General features: G+C 35.1%; 1 protein-coding gene across 1 annotated transcript in view; it reads right to left on the bottom strand.

Moving 5' to 3' along the window:
- Positions 1-18,478, bottom strand: part of ABCA12 (ATP binding cassette subfamily A member 12) — a 213,383-nt gene that overhangs the window by 100,411 nt on the left and 94,494 nt on the right. Inside the window, exons 7-9 of the mRNA XM_005574203.5 lie at positions 15,690-15,868; positions 7,583-7,695; positions 2,999-3,074 (exon numbers count right to left, since the gene is read on the bottom strand). Coding sequence (XP_005574260.3) covers positions 2,999-3,074; positions 7,583-7,695; positions 15,690-15,868 — 368 coding nt within the window. The remainder of the gene's footprint in view (positions 1-2,998; positions 3,075-7,582; positions 7,696-15,689; positions 15,869-18,478) is intronic.

Consider the following 18,478-nt stretch of genomic DNA (forward strand, 5'->3'; position numbering starts at 1 on the left):
TATTTGGTGGTCTCAGACCTTAGAGATTTCAGACAGTGAGCTTCATTATTTATCAAAGCCTCCTTATAGTCAATGCCATTGATCAATACACAAATGAAGGACAGGACTGTGTATTCTTAGAGTAAGTTTTCTGTCCTAAGTAAAAGAAACTATCTATTAGGGAAATTTCTAAATTACATTATTACTGTTAAAAATGCAACAGGAGTGTGACAGATGACAAAACTAACCCTGTTGTATAGGTTACCCATATAATATGAAGTCACACCTACAGTCAAGTTTCATGGACTGTAGTCCACCTATGATATCAGTGAGTCAAGTCAAATCAAATCAAGCCAAGGTCTAATAATAACCAATATAGTCACAGCACTTGCTCAAAAAACCCTCAGCAGGTGTTTTGAAATGACAGTTTCAGAATGTTGAGGGAAGTTTGAAGCAGTATCAGAAAGAATATTCTAAAGATAAGCTGGAAGATGGGATTTGAGAATCCAAGACATCAAAGAAGAGACAAATGAAATTATGAGAATAATTGCAAATTGACTGCATCTATTTTGGGAAGAGGAGGGTAGAATAATCCATCTATTTTATTTGGCTATAGTGATAAGTAGAGGTTTCAAGATAAACATTTCTTCTCTGAACAACTTGAAAGAATGATCCATTTAGTTTTGTATCCCACTCCCTGTTCACCCCGACCCCATCCTCATCACAGAATATCTAGCATTTGTATTTCGTACATCATACACTTGAGTTAATATCTGTGGAAAGGACAAATACATGAGGAAAAGAAATGCCGGAAGCTGCAGAGATACTGGCCATTTATCTGAGAAGTGCCCAATGGGGCATCGCTGGATAAGCACATGTCAGGTCATTCTCCTGCTTCAGTAAGGTGGTTCTCCCTTCCTCTCCTCACCTTTCCCCACACTTCCCAATATTGCCCTTCCTTCTTTTGTGTTTGTCTTTCTCTCTGTTATCATTGTTACAACATAGAGCTATTTCCACTTGGTGCACTGCTCAACAGCAAAATATTGGCCTTATCTACTAGATGGACCGGAACAAGGGATTTTCATGGTATATTGTCAAGCTTAAAATAGAGGACAGTTGGGCTAGAATTGACCTTGAAATATCATCTAAGCCATCCTCTTAGTTTCATAAAGAACATTTGATTACAAAAACTTTTGAGAATAGACTTAGTATACTCCAAAATAAGATCTCATATCTGTGTGTCACAGTTTTGACATAAATACCCAATTATTCCCTTAAAACACTGGAGTAATCCTTTATACAAAATCCTACCTAATTCCCAAGAGTGCTTACAATAAAAGGTAGGTGTCTGGATGTGCACATTCATGTTCATAAGTACAAATGCAAAACAAAGATAATGACTTTAGAACAAAAATAATTAGGAGAAAGTAGAACTATGAGGGAAAAAGTATTTTTGAAAATTTGCTTTAGAAAATTCTGAACCAAAATAACTTTTATCTTATACCAGTGTTGCAACTCTGTGATTATTTTAAAGCTGGAATGGAAAGGAAGTCTGAAGATAAGAAATCCCTTAATTTCATCAATCACAACAAGGGCCATCTTAGAAGTATTGAATTCTTCCTAATAAACTGTCAGCTAGCTGTCAGCAACTAACTACATTTGCTGTGGAATTTGCAGGTCTGTGGCACTGACATTATCACTGCTATGGATGCCTCGAGGCTCTGATAAAAATACCTGGCTTCAGCAATAAGCATGCAGTTATCTCAGTTTAAAGGTATTTTGCTATTATTATTTTTGATGGCTATAGAGGGAATGTGTTTAAAAGACATGACCATTTGAAACACGGCAGCCTGGCTAGGATGAAATTGCCTAAGGGCTTGGTTGCTCTGGGAGAAGCACCTGGGTCAGCCACCTTAAAGGATGAGAGAGATGGCAGCAGAAACAGGAGGTAGTTGTTTACACAAGGATTTTGGCCAGAATCTACTCTCAGAGTTGGAGAACTTCTCGTTAAATAATAGAAAGTTTGCAAACAACTAGGTACATTCTATTTTAGCAAAACAAAACATTGGTTAAACCTAAGTACTCCTGTTTGTTTTTATTTGTGTAGATTTCCGTTAGCACCAAAATGTATCCTTTGGGACTAAAATCAAAGAATTTCAATAGTATAATTTATAGGCTAAAGCAATCTTTACCTAACAGGCAGGCCATCTAGTCTCTACATTTGCCTTAAACTACAGGAATTTGCCTCAATTAACTACCATAAGCAACTGTTTGCATTTCTTACCATAATTATCACAGTTACTTCAGGATCTGCTTACATTAATGGTCTTTAGACAGCATAGCTGCTGCTGTTATTTCCACTGCCTATTCCTGAGACTTTATATATGCCAATAAAAGCCCCAAATTAAATAACCTACAAAGTTTTGCCTAACTGAATACCACTGAAAGCAAACAAATTTTGCATTATCTTGTTTAAGCATAAAAAACATTTTTACTCTCTAGAAACCCAAAAAATAGTAATAAAAAAATCGAAGGCTGCTATGGTATGAATGAGTATGTTCTCCCGAAATTCATATGTTGAACTCCTAACCCCCAAGATGACGGTATTAGGAGGCTTGATTATAAGCTGCTCAGTTTATGGTACTTCGCTATAGCAGCCTGCACAGAGCAAGACAGATACTTATACACTGCTTGTAGTGAAAGAAAAGTGTTGGCAGCCCTCCAGCTAGATCATCCTCATAGGCATAAGGTAACCAATCCAGACATGACACATTAGATCTAGTTATGCAAGCTTGGAACTGAAAAAGAGATTTTTTGTGTGCAATGCTAAAGTATCATTAAATAATATCAAAAAATAAGTTTCAACTTTATTTGGACTATGCCCTTCCCTTTGCTTAGTCAATAGTTGGTTTTTCTATTCCATGCTTATGTACACTGATAAGAGAATCATGTTTAGAAATTGTTTTGATTGTTTATTCAGCCAAGTTATCTACCTATTTAGAAATAAACAAAGACTTACTGCGCAGCCAGACTGCTTGGAGATAATGTCTGTCCATCATCCTCACTCCACACATGTGTTATATTATCGGAGTCACCTAAAGTAATAATTTTGATATAGGTAAACATTTAACATGTTTGCTTAAAGATTTTTTCCTCAGTGAAAACCATCCCAGGTCAAATTAATGAGGAGAAAATGCAGAAATCTGCAGAATCATTCTCCAAAGAATTGTATAAAAGACATCTATGCTCTTTTGTTGGAAATATTTGTGATATTTATAGGAAATAGATGCCTACTGATCAAAATAATCCCAATGGTCAAGCATATGCATTTCTAACAAGTTCTTTGTCTGTGCATCAAGCCACTACATTATTTTATCCCAGGACCTGCATATGCAGATGACTGCTGAGTACTATAATGAAGATTGACTACCACGTGATTTGTTATTCAAATGAAGCCAATTTTAGTCTTATGGGTCACTGGATTTTTTTTTTTTTTTTTTTTTTTTTTGCCTTCAGTTGTCTAGAATGTAGCCTCAGGAAACATCTGCCATCACTAATCTGTATTTTCTATCTTTCAAAAAGCAGCCACTAATCTCAATTGAATGCAGCTGTGAATGCAAATTGACTGATGTTAACAGAACCGTTCTGAGAGTTCTCAAATAATATGAAGGTGCATAGAGTGGAAGGCAGTCACTAAGTTTGGTCTAATGGAAACCACATAGAAAGATCTAATTTAACACCATGAGTTACCCCCAGAAGTTAAATAGGTCCCTGATTTAGCCTGCTGCATAAGGTTGTATCATAAAAGAGTAAGTGTGCAACAGCATTCACATAAAAATTGAAAATGAAAATGTTTTAAATGGCCCCTGCATAAATAAAAACATCATAAATCCAATACTTTAATTCAGCTCCTTTAGGGAAATGGTATCACTTATTTCAGCCTTCTCTTCAGACTCTACTCATTCCTTATAAATAATCCAGTATGTTTCAATGCTGTCATTTTTAGCATTGGCTTAATCACTTTCAATGGGATATTTTATTACCAGCTTCAATAGTTCTTGTATTGTCTCTAGTTAGTGCAACCTAAAGCCTTCTAAAAAGGTACTAGCACAAAACTACGCAATCACCCAATTTTCTCTGATCCCGATTATTAATTTTATTTGAATTAGCATGTGTGTAAAAAAGACTATCCCAGAATTAAAAATCTCCTTGTCTGTCACCTGTATCAGTCATGTTAAGTCATGTTTGTATGGCCCCTACTATCTGGCAGAGCAGCTGTCTCAGTTTTTCCTGTTCAGCAGAGTGGAGTTTTCCTGTGCTCTGCTCACGATGCAGCTGAATATTATTGCTCTAATAATAGTAATGCATCAGTGAGTTAAAGGGCTAAGAATGAATGGGATGCCCAGAATAATAAACCTAATTAACAATAGTAATACCTATTATGCGTTGGCATCTATATAGAGAATAACTATAGATTTAAACACCTGTTGAGATTTATGCTTTTGCAATGGACAGGTATATAAAACTTTTTCTATGATCAAATTTTGCTCACTTTGAACTCTTATGTGATGCTGAGCAAGCTAAGTGGTATTTGTAATACTACGTGGTTATAGTTTCTCTTTATCATCAAGTGAAATAGAATAAGTAACTAATAGAAAAGTAACTTTATATTATCAATGATAGACTTGACCCTGAAGTTAAATAAAGACTTTTCCCTCTGGTCACTAAGGACTATATAGTATATTGGAAGAAATGCTATACTAAACAGGTCTTAATGAAATAGAAAATGTTACAGACCCTTAAAAACTGAGATTTTACTTCTTTTATATTTGGCAGATTAGGAATACTTAAAATCATATTCACAGACACAGAAATATGGTGCATAGATGACCTCTTTTTACAGTAAGGAACCTCTTTTTATCAGTAAGGATTGCTTTCTATCCTAAATTACAGCCTAAAAATGTAATTTTGTATAATGTACTATTTTGCAAAAGAACAAATTCCAATGAGTCACAAAGATAATCTCTGCTCCCAAAACTCAGTATTTATAAATAGACATACTATAGAGTGTATTAACTGTGTAGCAAGGATCCTCGCTGGAGCCGAGCTGAGAATTAGATATCTTGAGATAGGAAGTTAGGAGGCAACCTTCTTGCCAGGTGTTTATTAGCAACTCTCTATTTTCATGGTTGCCAAGGAGGCTCCTGAAGAAATCTTGAAGTGTGCTCATACTTCAGGGTGGATCAGAGATAAACATGGTGTGAGGAAAGTGGGTAGAAATCAGAGTGTGGAGAGGAATGGGGGAAGGCAGGGGAAAAAATGTAGCATATGGCTTCCCCCAGAATGATAAGTGTGAATGGAGAGCCAAGCTCCATCAGTGGCTGAAAGTGCGGGCCCTTCTGAGGTTAAGCTGGTACTTGCATGTCCCAGTGAGATACCTCAGAAGCAAGTATGTCCCAGAAGGCAAATGTTTAAGTGAGGCTGTTCATAAAAGAGCTCCTGGGGCCTAGCTTTGGAGATATACAGATCCAAGTTCTAATCTCAGTTTGGTCGTTTGCTGGATGAGTAACGTATGACAAGCACCCAGCCTCCTTAAGCCTCTGTTTCTTTGTCTATAAAATGGGATAATAACTGTATCTCACAGAGTTATTTAGATGATAAAACAAATTTCAGATACTAAAGTACTGAGCATTGATACAATAAATATTACCTATTATGTTCTTTACTTGAAAGAGTGATATGAAGCCTACAAAGCTATCTTAACCATTATATTAGAGAGAATCCAAGCAACTCTGCTATGAGATACCACCCCACTCCAGCATAACAGAGTAAAAAAACAAGGGAAAAAGGATGTTCATTTTCAAAAATACTGCTGAACACTGTGAAGATTAAGATTGAGGTGGCCTGGGTTATGGGGCAGGTATTTGTACTTGGACCAGAAACCCCAGTGCTGTTGAACTGTAATCATTAGTTCTGCCTTCAATGACAAGTTTAAGTTCCCTGAAAGATTCCTAGAAATACTTAGGAGGGTTTTCAAAGTCTACACAATTTCTGCTCAAACGGGTAGGGATTTGAAGTTAATAATTTTTAGGAATTGACATTAATACATCTGCATTGGTATTCTTGGCTTGATAAACTCACAGTGCAGGAAATTTAAAAACAAACAAAAGGTAAGTACATCAAATTTTATGAATAAAAATACATTTCCTTGGTGTATTTTCTTGTCTTCCTGACCATCCAATGACGTGTTTTAAGACTTGCCAAGATGATTAGCACAGTCATAGACAAAAAACATGGTCACTGGTAAATATTGAAAACTGAATTACATCTTTCACCAGGAAACGTGTTCTGCTCCCTGCTTAATAAGAAATGCTGCTTACTTCTCCAGCTTTTGAAGCACAGGTGAGCTTTGTACTTAAAATATTAAAAAATGTAACTTTATTACTTTACTTTATATTAATTATAAAGTGTGAGTCTGAAGATAAAAAGGAAAAGGTAGTAAGGAGAAACATTAAGTTCTTAAGCCTTTAAAATGCAAATATGAAAAGTATACAGAGGAAATAATTGTTTGTTAGCACATTGTCTGGTTTTCTAGCCTAAACTTTTTTTTAGAGTAATCCTGTTTTTCTAATGGACGTCAAGACCATCAAATTTAATAACGGTCAATCCTGCAAGCTAACCATCAATTCTGCCATTGTAGATATAAAAAATGCTCTAGACTAACAGAAAATGACATCCAAGAGTATTGTTGGACCCTCCAGGGAAAATTCTTCAAAGCCTTCACAGGCATGCTTTATTTTTATATGAAAATTGATATTTCAAGACTATATAATGAACAATCAGCTTTTGACCTGATGATCTCAGGATGCTTATTTTGTACTCTAAAGGTAAAAGTCGACATACGTAAAAGCTGACAAACTCGCTGAGAAAACATAATTCTAAATTTATTCACCAGAGATAAATTGTTAACAGAACTTGGCGAGTAGGGATTTATTCCTTATGTCTCCAAACCTTTGTCTGTATGTGTCTGTGTGTATGTAGCTGTATGTCTCTGTGTGAGTGTAGACAGTACTATTCTAGATGTGCCAAAGGGACATTCTGTGACTGACTACCAACATGTTATACCTTGTCTTACTGGACACAGCAGTATATTTATACTGATCTATTTGTGCTCTAATATCAAGATGGTTGAGGGGCATATTTTTGCAATGAAAGAACTCTAATTAAAAAATCAAAATTTGAAAATGAAGTTAAAAACACTGCAATTCATTTGAGGCATTTGTTTCAAATAGTAAGGTAGAAATCTATTTGTTGAGGCATATTCCCTGATTTTTTGTCTATACCAAGTATAAACATAGTTTTATAAGCTAACAGAGATCATTTTCACCTAAATAAGAACCCTAGAAAGTCACAGTTCCCTCTTCTTGGCCATTTCTCCCTTTCTCCACACTTCGATTAACTTGAGATCCAGATTTATTCATAGCATATGTCCCCACCTAAGAATAATATCATCTCTACATGATTACTTTCATTGCACTCTGCTTTATATTTCCAGTGGGCTTTGTGACACTGAATTTAACACAGTAAGATGGAAATATAATACCTTGAGCTGGGGAATCCAGAGTGTTGAGCAGATGTTTAACAGACTTCTGGAGGGTTCTGAAACCTTCGTTAGTTGCAAAATGTGGATAAACCTTCTGCACAACCAGTAGCACACTAAGGAGTCAAAACACAATTAAACCAGATTCTGTTTCAAGGTTTGCAGACAGAAACAAAAGATTGTTCAAGGAGAAAATGGCTACAGTATAGAAAATTATTCTTATAAAAGACAAGATGCTACTCTTTGTAATGTAATTATTTGTCTTTTCATGCACAAAATCCCAACAAAATATTCTTAACTGGACAGAGCAGTTTATGTTTCCAGGTTTCTAAAACATCAGGAATCACCAGCCTTAAAGTAATGGAGCAAGGTTCCCACTGATTTTTTTCTAAGACTTAGAAATAAGTAGTTAGGAAAACCGACTTTCAATTAAAGAATACATCTTTTTTTAACTAAAAAGAAAAATTAAATATTAGAAAGTATTTTCATTAAAAACCAAACCCAAATAAAGGATCTAGTTTCCGGAATAATTATTATTTAAGCATTTATAATATTTATCTTTTACTAAACAGATAGTAATGTTTTTGAAAAAGAAAATGGACGTTGCCCTAATTAACGACTATATTCTGTCCTTTAAGTGGTCTATAGGCACTATTCCAGAGGTAGTTCAAAATTAATATCCATACTCTGTTTCTATAGCTTTTATGTTACCAATAAGATGGGCAGTCTACACTGGGGATAGACAATCAGAAAATTCAGTTATGCTTGAGTTCATCCTGTATTTCGCAAACACGATTAGTTACTTAAAACATGTCTTTTAGTTCCTTTATAGCCATTAGTGCATTTTAAAGAAATATTGTTATTACACATGTATTTCTACATTATACAAATACTGTGACTTATATCAACAGTTGAGTCAATGCTTTAGTTAAGTAGTAGTGAAAACAAAAGGCTTTTGTTAAAAATTTGACATTGTGAAGTTAAATGTAGTACAAATTAGCCAACAGTAATTTTTCCCTATCTAGTTTCTTAGTAAACTGAATGCGTATTCCAGCAATAGATAGTATTTGTGTACATGTTCATGGCATTCTATAATGTTTTTAGAGTTTTTGAGATTTAGATTAAGATTATGTTAATTTTAGTCCCCTAGATATGAATGATAGCTGTTTAGAGACCTATGTCTAGGGTGCCATCTGGTTAGTATCTAGTATAACATAAGGATATACATGTGGATATGTGTGTATGTTTATAAACATACACAAAAATGTATGCATATATATTTTCTAACATTTAGTTTTCTAATAATTCTATAAATTCAATTTATTTGTCCAGTTTTGCAGATGGGAAAATGAAAGTTAAAAAAGTTAAGTAACTTACACCAGGTTATTTAGTTAATAACAAGTACAGCTGGGGTCTGTCTATTTCAAAGTTGATGTTCTATCTCCCCTATATGTTGCCTCTGGCACAAAAGCTTTGCTTCAACATGGTGGGGAGAAGGAGGGCAGAACATTTCTGCACAGAGCCCACAGGCATTGTTAACTTATCACCCAGCTGTGTTCCAAACAGTTGGCCATAGAGACATGGCTGTATTTTTCTCATCTCTGCTCTATATACATGACTGGTGATACCTCAGGCATTTTTATGTTTGCCCCAAGAATCTCCTGGTTCTCAGGTGTTGGGTTACTTCCAAACCCTAGCAACCACGGAGACCAGTTAGCCTATCTCAGGGCGTAAGTCTTGGCCAGCCTTCAAGCCTGACCCTCTGCTTAACTCACCTGACCTATTGTCCCAAAGTAACATCTTCAAAGACTGAACATTTGACAATCTCATTAAACCTTTCAGCATTATTATCATTAACATTATTAATTAAATGTCAGTAGACTTCATTCATCTTTATCTAACAAAATGTAACTTAATAAATAATGACACCTGGACTCCCATCTTCTCTGAAATCCTTTAAACCATGGATACTTGATATTTATTTTACTTTATAGATTATTTTTCTTCTCTTCATCATATAAAAATGGAAATCATCAAAACAAAACATCATCAAAAACAAGTTGCCTTCTGAGTAAAGGTAATTTTTAAAAAGAGTTTTTGTGATTTATGCCTCAGCATAACCTTCACCTCAGCAAGGCAACAATCCTGTGTATCCTATCACGCGCTTTTCTCAACTTTTGAGGTTGCTCATTTCTGCTAATGACTGTCTTAACTTTAACATTATATAACCTGATTTTGGTGGTTGGTTTATATACAATTTACAATGTAAAACAAATGCTAGAAAAATAATAAAAATTCCTGTGGGGTCCATTTGTCTCTATTACTTGTTCAACAAAGACTAAGATAAACCAATGAGACCATAATGTTGTGATAAAACACAGTCATTTGTGAGAAAATTATAGCTTTTAGTGACACTGTCAGCTTAATCATAATAATAAACAGCTGACTTTAAAAAATGGTTTATACTGAAATATAATCCAAGCCATGTATTTAATTGAGAATTTTCTAGTAGCCACATTTAAAAAGTTAAAAGAAGCAGATGAAATTAACTTTAATAATATATTTTAACTCCATACATCCAAAATATTAGCATTTCAATATTTAATAAATATAAAAATTACTAATGAAAGAATTTAGGTCCTTTACTGTACTACATCTCCAAACTAATGGGGCATCTCAATGCAGATGCCAAATTTTAATTGAAAAGTCTTAATCTGGCCGGGCGCGGTGGCTCAAGCCTGTAATCCTAGCACTTTGGGAGGCCGAGACGGGCGGATCACGAGGTCAGGAGATCGAGACCATCCTGGCTAACACGGTGAAACCCCGTCTCTACTAAAAATACAAAAAATTAGCCGGGCGAGGTGGCGGGCGCCTGTAGTCCCAGCTACACGGGAGGCTGAGGCAGGAGAATGGCGTAAACCCGGGAGGCGGAGCTTGCAGTGAGCTGAGATCCGGCCACTGCACTCCAGCCCGGGCGACAGAGCGAGACTCCGTCTCAACAAAAAAAAAAAAAAAAAAAAGAAAAGTCTTAATCTGTATTTATATTTCATTAAATTTACAGGTGAAAAAGTAGATTCACATACCTAAGCCATTCTAAACATACTAAAAAGTATTACAATAATTGAATCAAGTATCAGTTTTTAAAATTTAAATTAATCAAAGTTAGTAACATTACACATTCAGTTGCTTAGATACACTAGCACATTTCACGTGCTCAAAAACCACATTAACTAGGGGCTATCATGTTACAAAGATCAAGTATATAAATTACTGGACCACCCCGAAAAGTTCTGACTAAATAAAAGTCAGATGCTATTCTATCAAAAAGGCAACCTATACAATGGTAGAAAATATTTGGAAACCATTTATCTGATAAAGAGTTAATTTCCAGAATATATAAAGACCTTCTACAGCTCAATAGTAAATACATAAATACATAAATAAATAAATAAACCCAATTTAAAAATAGACTAAGGACTTGAATAAATATTTCTCCAAAGAAAACATATAAATAGCCAATAGACATATGAAAAAATGTTCAATCATCAGAGAAATGCAAATCAAAATCTCAATATCATTGCATAGCTCTCAGGATGCATATTATTAAATTTTAAAAGAGACAAAAAGTATTGGCAAAGATATGAAGAAATCCAAACCTTCCATGCTATTGGTAAGAACACAAAATGTTGGCTGGGCACGGTGGCTCACACCTGTAATCCCAGCACTTTGGGAGGCCAAGATGGACGGATCACCTGAGGTCAGGAGTTCAAGACCAGCCTGGCCAACATGGTGAAACCCCGTCTCTACCAAAAAAATGAAAAAATTAGCTGGGTGTGGTGGCGCGTGCCTGTAATCCCAGCTACTTGGGAGGCTGAGGCAGGACAATTGCTTGAATCCAGGAGGTGGAGGTTGCAGTGAGCTGAGATCATGCCACTGAACTCCATACTGGGCAACAGAAGGAGACACCATCTCAAAAAACAAACAAACAAACAAAATGTTATGTGTCCCAAACCTTTTTTTTATTTCTTCTAAAAAAAAAAAGAGGGGAGGGGGCATGAATACATGTGCAAAACATGAAGGTTTGTTACATAGGTATACGTGTACCATAATGGTTTGCTGCACCTACTAACCCATGCAACCCGCAGGCCAAATCCAGCCCTAAGGCCTGTTTATGTAAATAAAAGTATATTACATACAAAAAGAATTGTTAAGCTAGTAGATTTCAAGTGTTCTCACAAAAAAATAAGTATATGAAAGAAATGTATATGTTAAATAGCTTGACTTAGCCGTTCCACAATGTACATATATATTACATGTCGTATGCCATAAATATATAAAAGTTTTGTCAGTTAAAAATAAAAAGAAATACTGCTGAATTAAAGAAAATTTAAGATAAAAAATGTAAGAAAAGAATACAAAATAGGCCAGGTGCTGTGACTCACACCTGTAATCCCAACACTTTGGGAGGCCAAGGCAGGCAGATCACAAGGTCAGGAGTTTGAGACCAGCCTGGCCAATATGATGAAATCCCATCTCTACTAAAAATACTAAAATTAGCCAGGCATGGTGGCACATGCCTGTAGTCCCAGCTACTCCTATCTAATTGTAACTTTCTACCCCTTGATCAGCCTTCCCTCATCCTCCCCTTTCACCCAGCCTCTGGTAACCATTATTCTACATTCTACTTCTATGAGATCAACATTTTTAGGCTCCACATAAAAATGAGATTATGTAGTATTTGTCTTTCTGTGCATGTTTAATTTGTTGAGGAACTGCCATATTATTTTCCGCAATGGCTATTCCACTTTACATTCCCACCAAGAGTGTGTAAGAGTTTACCTTTCTCTGTATGCTGCCAGCATCTGTTATTGTTTTTGTCTTTTTGATAATAGCCATTCTAACTGCAGTTAGACGATATCTCATTATAGTTTTGATTTTGATTTTCATTTCCCTGATGATGAGTGATGTTGAGCATTTTAAAAATACACGTTGGCTGTTTATATGTGTTATTTTAAGAAGTATCTATTCAGATCTTTTGTCCATTTTAAATTACATTATTTGTTTGTTTGTTTTGCTAAGGTGCTTGAGTTGAAGTTATTTATTAATAAGCTATTTTCATTATTATGCAGACTCTTTTACATTTATAATCATTACTTGACAACATACTCTATTGCATAGTGCCAAAATATGCAATAATTATATTTTAAAATTTAAAGGGAATTAAAATAGCTGCAGCACTTGGATTAGAGCTTGTTAAAATAAAATAGCCACAGCACAATGTTTTTACCAGTGTAATTTGCTCCACCAAAATAACGCCTAGACTATTCTCAATAGCAAAGACTTGGAACCAATCCAAATGTCCATCAATGACAGACTGGATTAAGAAAATGTGGCACATATACACCATGGAATACTATGCAGCCATAAAAAAGGATGAGTTCAAGTCCTTTGTAGGGACATGGATGTAGCTGGAAACCATCATTCTCAGCAAACTATTGCAAGAACAGAAAACCAAACACTGCATGCTCTCACTCATGGGTGGGAATTGAACAATGAGGACACTTGGACACAGGAAGGGGAACATCACACACTGGGGCCTGTCATGGGGTGGGGGGAGAGGGGAGAAATAGCATTAGGAGATATACCTAATGTAAATGACGAGTGAATAGGTGCAGCACACCAACATGGCATATGTATACATATGTAACAAACCTGCATGTTGTGCACATGTACCCTAGAACTTAAAGTGTAATAAAAAATAAATTAAAAAAAAATAATGCCTAGAGTATTTTTAGATCTTCTGCCTTTTGCTAAATATTATTTTGTGGAATTTTTGTTGTTTTGTTGTTGTTGATTTTTTAATCAAATTTCATTGAAGTATAATTTAAATACAATAAGATGCACCTATATGAGGTGTACAATTCAATGAGTTTTTTAAAGTTGTAAAGTGATAATTTTTAATTGTATAAACTTACGAGGTACAAAGTGAAATTATAAGTTTTGACAAATACACATACATGTAACCACCATGTCAATTAAGATACAAACATTTCAATCACCCCAGAAAATTTTTCTCATGAAGTTGCTCACGAATTCACTGATCTGATTTCTAACACTATAGATTAATTGTGTCAATTCTAGAACCTTCTATAAGTAGGATGATACACTATCTACATACACAGTATATATTTTTTGTTTTGATGTTTTTGCCAGCATACTATTAATCAAACTTATTTACCTTGTGTGACTCAATAATCTGCTTATTTTTATTGCTGTGTTGCATTTTAATATATGAATTATATGAATAAACCACATTTGTTTTGCCATTTTGTTTATAGATATTTGATTACCCAGCTCAACTTTTAGCTATTATCAAGAAATAAACATTAGCATACAAGTCTTCGTATGTGCGTATATTTTCATTTTCTTGGATAAATACCCAAGAGTAGAATGCAGCCTCATATAGATCTACTGTTTAACTTCATTAGAAGCTGTCACACTATTTTCCAAATGATTGTGTTGTTTTCCACGCTAACTGGTAATATATGACCGCTTCAGTTGCTCTATGTTCTTGCCGACACTTGGAATTATACATCTTTTAACATTTTACCCATTCCAGTGAGTGTGTAGTGATATCTTATTTGTGGTCTGAATATTATTTTGACTCTTTTCACTGCTACACTATACAAGTCGTACAATTCCCCCTCTCCTTTTCTCCTTTTACAGATTCACCTGTTTGCTTCCTAAGACAGAAGATAAATAGGAGGAAAAGGATCAAATGTCAAAATGCTGAGTGAGTGAACATTTCCCTAAGAGATAAAATGAGGGTTAACATAGAGAATCAAACTTCCTAATATCTTGCTCCTTCTGTATTCCAGTTAGGGTATGTTACCATGGAAACAGTATAGGACTGGGATTCTAATTCTTTGAGTTTAGGTCCTGGCTTTGCCACATACTAACTGTAGAACCTTGGGGAAGCCATTTGACCTCCATAAGGATTTGTCTCCTCTTCTGTAAAATGGGAACCTGTTGTCTCCAGCTCAAAGCACTATTCTGAGAATCAAATGAGATTATTGTATCAATACAAGGACTTATTATAAGGTCTTTGAACAGATATAAGCTCTTAAAAGCATTCCGAAAGTAAAAAACAATCTCGTCTGATGCTTTAGACATATAAAATAGACTACATCATGCTATTAGTGACATATAAGAGAGGCGGCCTGGGTTCTGGAGTTAGAAAACCTAGTTGCAAACCCTTCAAGATGCATGATCTGCAAATATTTAATTTTTATGACTGTTACCTAATTTATAAAATAAATACTGTTTGTTGTAAGATTCAATGTGATAATGTGTACAAACGGCTTGGTAACATGTCTAGCATGTAATAGGCACTTAATAATCGAACATCATTGATGCAGTAGTTGGATTTTTAAGGCATATTTTCAAATTAGCTATACAGGGCAATCAAAACCTAAGTACTGTCCATTAAACTCTAAATACTGGCCATGCCGAGATCTCTTTTCCAAATAAAGTAACCTTTAAAGGGGTTTCTCCTGCAAAGATTTTAAAATCTTTATAACATCTATACCAAGGCTAACTGATATGCAGGCTTGGAAAGGTCATTTCTAAGCTGACTACACATGAGGGAGACCAACCTCTTTGAGGTGACTAGGAACAAAACTCCTACCAAAATGGTTGTTTTATATTGGATGGTACCAAACAAAACTCACTGAGATAGTTTATTCCTGGATAGTTTAAATGCTCAATGCATAGAGCTCAGGTTGTCCCTGAATGAGCTGGAGTCAGTGCTGCAATATATCGTTGGTCCTGCTGTACACCTCATTCTTAGAAGCTCTGTGATACCCGGTAACGATACAACAGTTAGGATCAGTTCCTCATGGATGCTTCCATAACCTTGATGGCACAGTGTGTGTTTCTTCTTTGTTTAACTAATACACTCACCTTTGTTGCTAAAATCTGCAATAAGAGGCTGAAGGATTATTTGTTCTGTTTTTAAATAACCCACCTAACAGTAATCATCACAGGTAACATTTTTTTAAAGACTTCTTTGTGAACACTAATATTACATTTAATTCTTATATTTTCTTACCTGTTTGCCTTTCGAAGAACATCAAATAGATTGCGTAGTGATGTGTCATTCTGAAACACATTTGGAAAACTAGAGAGAAGCTGCCACACAGCTTTCTGCTCTTGCACTTGTGAGAAGAAAGACAGCACTCTGACTATTTCCTGAAACACTATCTTCTGATTGTTGGGGTCACTGGATAGCTTAAAATATAAAACCACAAACAGAGTAAAATGAGACTTTAACATTCATAATCACGTGGTTTGCTGTTTTTAAAAGCATCAAAAATCTGATTTTCACATAAGCAATTCTTTTAGATCTTTACTCAGTTTGAAGCCAATCTTTTATTTGGAAAACCAGCAACTATTTCTAATGTTCTTAAACATAATTGGATCTTTTCCCTGTAGCTCCAGAAATTGGCATAAAGTTTGATTAACAAAGCCGTATTTATATAAAATATTTCAAATTATGTATTTCAAAATTAAAATTAAGTTCCTAACATAAAATTAGCTTTGAGTAATGTTTTGTTTCTTAGGACTTGGTTTAGGAGTTGCAGATATATCTTCCCTATACTTATTACTAGATATTATATTGTTTGCATGGAGTACTCCTAAAACTAATACACAGATTAGTAGAGATATAGATAGGTTTTTATATGTGTGTGTGTGTGTGTGTGTATATATATATAAAATTCAGGAAAGTGTTTACTATTACAATTACACATACTTAGTGCTATGTGATTTTGAATAATGTCTTTTTTTTTTTTAACCACATATTCTATTCTACATGACCGCCAATTTTGTTAAAAAATATATCATAAGTGCTTTACATTGGATTGGGGATTATTATAACCATACCTCTTTTTTTTTTACTCAGTAAAATTCAGATTACTAAAGGGTTATTTAAGCATTCTGTACTTAAAAGAAATTACAATAAAAATTCAAAAAATCAAGGGGAAAATACTAGATATGGACATATTTATTTATATCTATGAAATTTCAAGAGAATTTTGAACTTTTTTTGTGATCTCTCATTGTATGTGGGGTTTCATTAAATGTAGATTATTGGTGTCCATTTTTACCATTGTTGTTTAAGGCCAGTGTATGCACTATTCATAATAGCAAAGACATGAAATCAACCCAAATGCCCATCAATGATAGATTGGATAAAGAAAATATGATACTATACACCATGGAATACTATGCAGCCAGAAAAAAGGAATGAGATCATGTCCTTTGCAGGGACATGTATGTAGCTGGAAGCCATTATCCTCAGCAAACTAACACAGGAACAAAAAACCAAACACCACATGTTCTCACTTGTAAGTGGGAGCTGAACAATGAGAATACATGGACACACAGAGGGGAACAACACACATTGGGGTTTGTCAGAAGTGGGTGGGGAAAGGAAAATATCCAGATAAATAGTTAATGCATACTTGGCTTAATACCTAGGTGATGGGTTGACAGGTGCAGCAAACCACCATGACACATATTTACCTATGAAGCAAACCTGCATGTCCTACACATGTATCCTGGAACTTAACATTAAATTAAGTTTTTTAAAGACTAATGTATGCAAACACTCCATAGTAGAGTGTTCTTGGTTCTAATGTATAATATTTTGGTGAGAGGGATATATTGTTTTATCAAAATTTACCTTCTTGCTGGAGGAATCACGTTACCTAACTTCAAACTATACTACAGGGCTACAGTAACCAAAACAGCATGGTACTGGTACAAAAACAGACACATAGACCAATGGAACAGAATAACAAACCCAGAAATAGGGCTACACACCTACAACCATCTGATCCTCAACAAACGTGACAAAAACAAGCCATGGGGAAAGAACTCCTTACTCAATAAATGACATTGGGATAACTGGCTAGCCATATGTGAAAGAATGAAACCAGATCCCTTGCTTACAACCATATACAAAATTCAACTGAAGTTTGATTAAAGACTTAAATGTAAAACCCCAAATTATAAAAACCCTGGAAGATAACCTAGGCAACACAATTCTAGACACAGGAAATGGTAAATATTTTATGACAAAGATGCCAAAAGCAATCAAAACAAAAGCAAAAATTGACAAATGGGATCTAATTAAACTTAAGAGCTTCTGCACAGCAAAGAAACCATCAACAGAATAAACAGACAGCCTACGGAATGGGAGAACATTTTTGCAAACTATGCATCTGAAAAAAGCCTAAAGAAAAAAAAGAACAACTCCACTAAAAAGTAGGCAAAGGACATGAACAGATGCTTTTCAAAAGAAGACATACCTACGGCCAACAAGCATATGAAAAAAAGCTCAATATCACTGATCATTAGAGAAATGCAAATCAAAACCACAGTGAAATGCCATCTCACACCAGTCAGAACGGCTATTAAAAAGTCAAAAAATAACAGATGCTGGTGAGGTTGCACAGAAAGGAAACACTTAAACACTGTTACTGGGAGTATAAATTAGTTTCAACATTGTGGAAAACAGTGTGGTGATTCCTCAAAGACCTAAAAACATTCAATCCAGAAATCCCATTACTGGGTATATACCCAGCAGAATATAAATTATTCTACTATAAAGACATGCACACGTATGTTCACTGCAGCACTAGTCACACAATAATAAAGACATAGACTTGGCCGGGTGCAGTGGCTCACGTCTATAATCCCTGCACTTTGGGAGGCCCAGGCAGGTGGGTCACTTGAGGTCAGGAGTTCAAGACGAGCCTGGCCAACATGACAAAACCTTATCTCTACTAATAATACAAAAAAAAAAAAAAAATTAGCTGGACGTGGTGGCCTGCG

Source organism: Macaca fascicularis, chromosome 12 (assembly GCF_037993035.2).
Source record: "Macaca fascicularis isolate 582-1 chromosome 12, T2T-MFA8v1.1".
In the NCBI taxonomy this organism is placed as follows: Eukaryota; Metazoa; Chordata; class Mammalia; order Primates; family Cercopithecidae; genus Macaca; species Macaca fascicularis.